The sequence below is a fragment of the Corylus avellana genome, chromosome ca3 (genome assembly GCF_901000735.1).
Source record: "Corylus avellana chromosome ca3, CavTom2PMs-1.0".
Taxonomy (NCBI): domain Eukaryota; kingdom Viridiplantae; phylum Streptophyta; class Magnoliopsida; order Fagales; family Betulaceae; genus Corylus; species Corylus avellana.
In genome coordinates this window covers 8,798,460-8,802,431 of record NC_081543.1, presented here as the reverse complement: position 1 = coordinate 8,802,431, position 3,972 = coordinate 8,798,460, and the positions used below count along the sequence as shown (strand labels likewise).

Genomic DNA, 3,972 nt, shown 5'->3' with positions numbered 1-3,972 from the left:
CAGATTGTATTAGTGGACGGATAAAATTAATTATGCCTGCAAATTATATTGTAGGGTTCAATATTTCAGACTTAAGAGCAACATACAAATAATCATAAATTGCCGCATACAAATAAAACTAATGCATGGAAATAGTTGTTCCATAAAAGTAATCAGCCGACCTGATAATTACAAACAACCTGATAATTACGAACAAGCAGGATTTTTACATAATTGTTACATAGAAGCCATAACCATATATCCACGTGGACAACATAGGTAAGTAAACAATATCCTTGACAACAACAAAACAGATAGTCTATTTCACTGATAATAATCTAATTGCCTCATTCCCATGCCTCAATGCCCCATCAACCTTAGACAAATCAACAGTACACAAATCACCAACAAAAAAACCAACAAATATGTTTGGATCTTTAGTTTGCCCCTAAGTAATGACACTTCACATTTCAGGGAATGAACTTGTTTATACAGCGCAGGTAGGACCTCCCTTCCGCGAGCACAGGTTTCTTTGTCATACCATTGGAAAAAAGGACATTGGCCAGCTTTCTGTAATTACACAAAAAAAAATCTGATAATTACGAACAAGCACAAAGTAATAACTATTTCGTAAAACCAAATTATCCAAATTCAAATACCTTTTTACGGTCATACATAGCACACCCATAGAATCGCCTCCCAGGATTTTTTATAGTAGTGGATGTTATAATTGGGCTTGTAAGTCCGCACCTACACTGCACAGGTTCCATATCTTCTTTCACCGATGATGTCATAGATGCCGACGACATTGACTGCTCATTCTATGGTGAAACCCACAATTATTAGAAGTAATCACAATTCCCTAATGGATGGATTTCACTAATTAAAATTCACAAACCTTTTTCATCTTCCCATCGTAGAATTCGCTTTCATTGTCTCCTATCCCGAAATCTTTCTTCCTCCTGTTCATCTTATAATATGAACCTAACAATATATAACTGACATGTGAGAGAATAATCAAGCTCATAAAAGAAAAATAAAATCAAGCTTGCCAAAAGATTATTCTCATGTCCTTACAAACATGCAAATATGCAGTGTAATCAAGCATGCAATAAGAAGAAATTAGCCATAGCATCCAACCACGTATATAATACTGCTCAATTGTAGAATGATGAAACTTCCCTAAAAAAATTTACAAAGTCATTAAAACCCAACCAACCACAATCTATCATATCGCAACAATAATACCACTTTTTTCTCCATTGAAAAATACTTTTCTTCCAAATGTTAATACTAATATGATTAACATTTCTTTCAGTAATTGACCTTTCTTCTCATCAACTAAAAAGGTGGCAACAATATTGGAGGACCTAAAAACAAAGACATGCATAGAAAAGTATGGCATGAACTATTAGGTAAAAAAAAAAAAAAAAAAAATACTGCTCAATTGTAGAATGATGAAACTGGCGTAAACTATGCACAAAGAATTCCTATTTTCATGTCCTCGGCAATCCACCATTTGAGTAGAGAAGCAACAAAATAAAATAAATAATTATACAGATGAAACAATCCCCCTTGACCAACTTGCCAGTGCACACGAAAAAAACAGTCTCTTTCCAGGACCACAACCAAGGTGGACCACACCCACTGCCAATCAACAATAATATTGGCTCAAAAGTGGAATATTCGACAGATGTTGGACAAAAAATGGTTGGGGATGGGGTTTCGACCAAAAGCTTCCAACACAACAAGAAATATCTCAACACAACTATTAAAGGCTTCCATTTCAGTCAATCAACAAAACCCACAGAGAAATTTTGGAAAATACCTTCGTCGAAACCAGATTTTTCCGATTCAAAATAGTGTGAATCGACAGAAACGTAGCCGGAAAAGTGACGCCGGAATTGGTGGTCCAAAACGGTGGGTATTGTCGCCGATGGCCTCTGTCGCCGGTGGGTTCTGTCTCCGGTGGTTCTGTCGCCGGCGGGGTCTGGGTCGGTGGCGTCTGCTGCGTCGCTGGCTTGCCGCTGGTTGTCTCGGGTGGTTCGTAGCATCCGTATGGTCCGTATGGAAGGGTTTCAAAAAAGAAGCCATCTAGTTATATAAAACTCACCGTTTTGGATGGTCCAAAACGGTGAGTTTTATATCCTACGTGTCCAATGTGAACACGTAGGATACAAAAATTCCACTTAGGTAGACTTAAGTGAAACGGTTCGTTTAATTCAAATAACGGCAGTTACCAAAAATTAACGGTATGGAGTTTCTAGTAGTTTCGAGTGACCCAATGACTAAATTTTCGAAAAAAAAAACCCATGGAGTTTTTAATAAAGGCGCGTTTACCTAAGGATTTTATATACAATTTCCCTAATTTTATTTATATTATTTGTTTCCTTATTTGATTAGGACATTAATAATACTTAATTTATTGAATAATTTAGAAAGGTCAAAAGGAATTAATTAAGGAAAAATCGTACACTTAATTCTTTAAAAAAATAGAAAAAGAAAAAACCCTTTCACTATTTGCACAGTTCAATTATTAAAAATTATGAGTAAAAAAATTTAAAATTTAAACAAAATATTGTTGGTGTGAAAAAAAAAGGTTATAATTTCATTTATATTATTTGTTTCCTTATTTGATTCATACATTAATAATACTTAATTTATTGAATAATTTATGTATGGAAAACTCTTGAAATATAATCAACACAATTAATTACGCTAATTAATGACCGGAGGTAAAAAAAAAAAAATGGTTCAAATATTAAAAACATAGACACGTGTCGCAATTCTAAGCATGCTCTACGTCAAAACTCGACTTTTATATATGATATATATGATTACAGAAAACTGATTGTTTGGGATTGAGTTTTTTTAAAAATTGTGAATTGAATTGTAGGTAATGACATGATTTTTTTGAAAAAACATAATTTTAAAAACTAAATTGCGATCTTACCAAACATTTAGCTGTATTTTTATAAATCACGTTTTCAAATCGTACATTTTAAAATCGCTATTTTAAATCGCACTTTATGAAATTGCAATTCCAAACGCCTTAATATATTTTTTTAGTAAGCCGATAATATAGCATATCGAGACATTATACAACTTAAAAGCTTATGCTCATGAGTTTGGGTCCAACAATACTATATTAACTACTCATAAACTTCTTACAAATTTTTAAGGTGAAACTCAATTATTTTAGACTCACACTTATACTCAACACAAGACACTCCTACTTTCCAAACAAATATAACAAAATAAGTATTTTTACATTTTTGGATTTAAATTTCCTAAATTTCTCAAGATAACTCTTATTTTACAATTTTAAAATGTTAAATCATTATTTTTGAATTTCAAGAATTACCTCGTATATAATTACTCTAAAAAATCAATTCAGGAAATGAAATACTAACCAATGATTTTAGGTTAAATTAACAAAAGATAACCGAACCCAATCCAACGGATACAACATATTACAATATATGTTGTTCAGAGCCCTGTGGTCGCGCTTCAGTCGGTGAAGGCCAACTTAAGCCGCGGCGGAGACAATTTGTTAACCTCTTTTCATAATGGCAGCGACGCTCACGCCACGTCTCGCTCGCCTTGCCCGCTACTTCCCTTTCTCTTGCCCAATTCTTCATCCTCCGAAGCCTCACGTCCTCACCTTCCGCCGGAGACCTGGCCAACGCTTTCTCTTCTTCACCTGCCACTTCTCCCGCGGGTTCTCCGTCTCCGCCGCTGAGGGCTCTCGAGGGACAGGTACGGTCATTGTGGCTTACGCATGCCGTTTTGCTTTATGTGACGCATTTTATCAAACATGTTTATGGTAATGTGGATTATTATGTATTCTTTATTTGGTTGCTGAGAAAAAGTTGGAATGAGGAAGAAACGAATGAACAATTTCTGGATTTTGTGTTTTTTGGTGGTTTGGTGTCTCATAATCGGAAAAAAAAAAAAATTAATCAGTTAAGACAATGAGGATCGTAGGAGTTA

The 3,972-nt window shown here is 34.6% G+C and overlaps 1 protein-coding gene across 1 annotated transcript; it reads right to left on the bottom strand.

The window, feature by feature from the left end:
- Positions 1 to 306: 306 nt before the first annotated feature.
- On the bottom strand, positions 307 to 2,033 carry LOC132174036 (uncharacterized). Its single transcript, XM_059585750.1, has 4 exons — positions 1,808 to 2,033; positions 878 to 963; positions 639 to 800; positions 307 to 549 (listed from the first exon to the last, which is right to left on the bottom strand). The coding sequence occupies exons 1-4, from the start codon at positions 2,031 to 2,033 to the stop codon at positions 340 to 342; spliced, it is 684 nt and encodes a 227-aa protein (XP_059441733.1). The 3' UTR covers positions 307 to 339.
- Between the last annotated feature and the right edge of the window lie 1,939 nt (positions 2,034 to 3,972).

Bases quoted from the DNA above. Each gene is read 5' to 3' on its own strand.
- LOC132174036 (XM_059585750.1), bottom strand. From the start codon at position 2,033: ATGCTACGAACCACCCGAGACAACCAGCGGCAAGCCAGCGACGCAGCA. The intron at 801-877 runs GTTTGTGAATTT...GTTTCACCATAG, and splicing joins ACGATGGGAAGATGAAAAAG to AATGAGCAGTCAATGTCGTC. The intron at 550-638 runs GTATTTGAATTT...GTGTAATTACAG, and splicing joins CTATGTATGACCGTAAAAAG to AAAGCTGGCCAATGTCCTTT.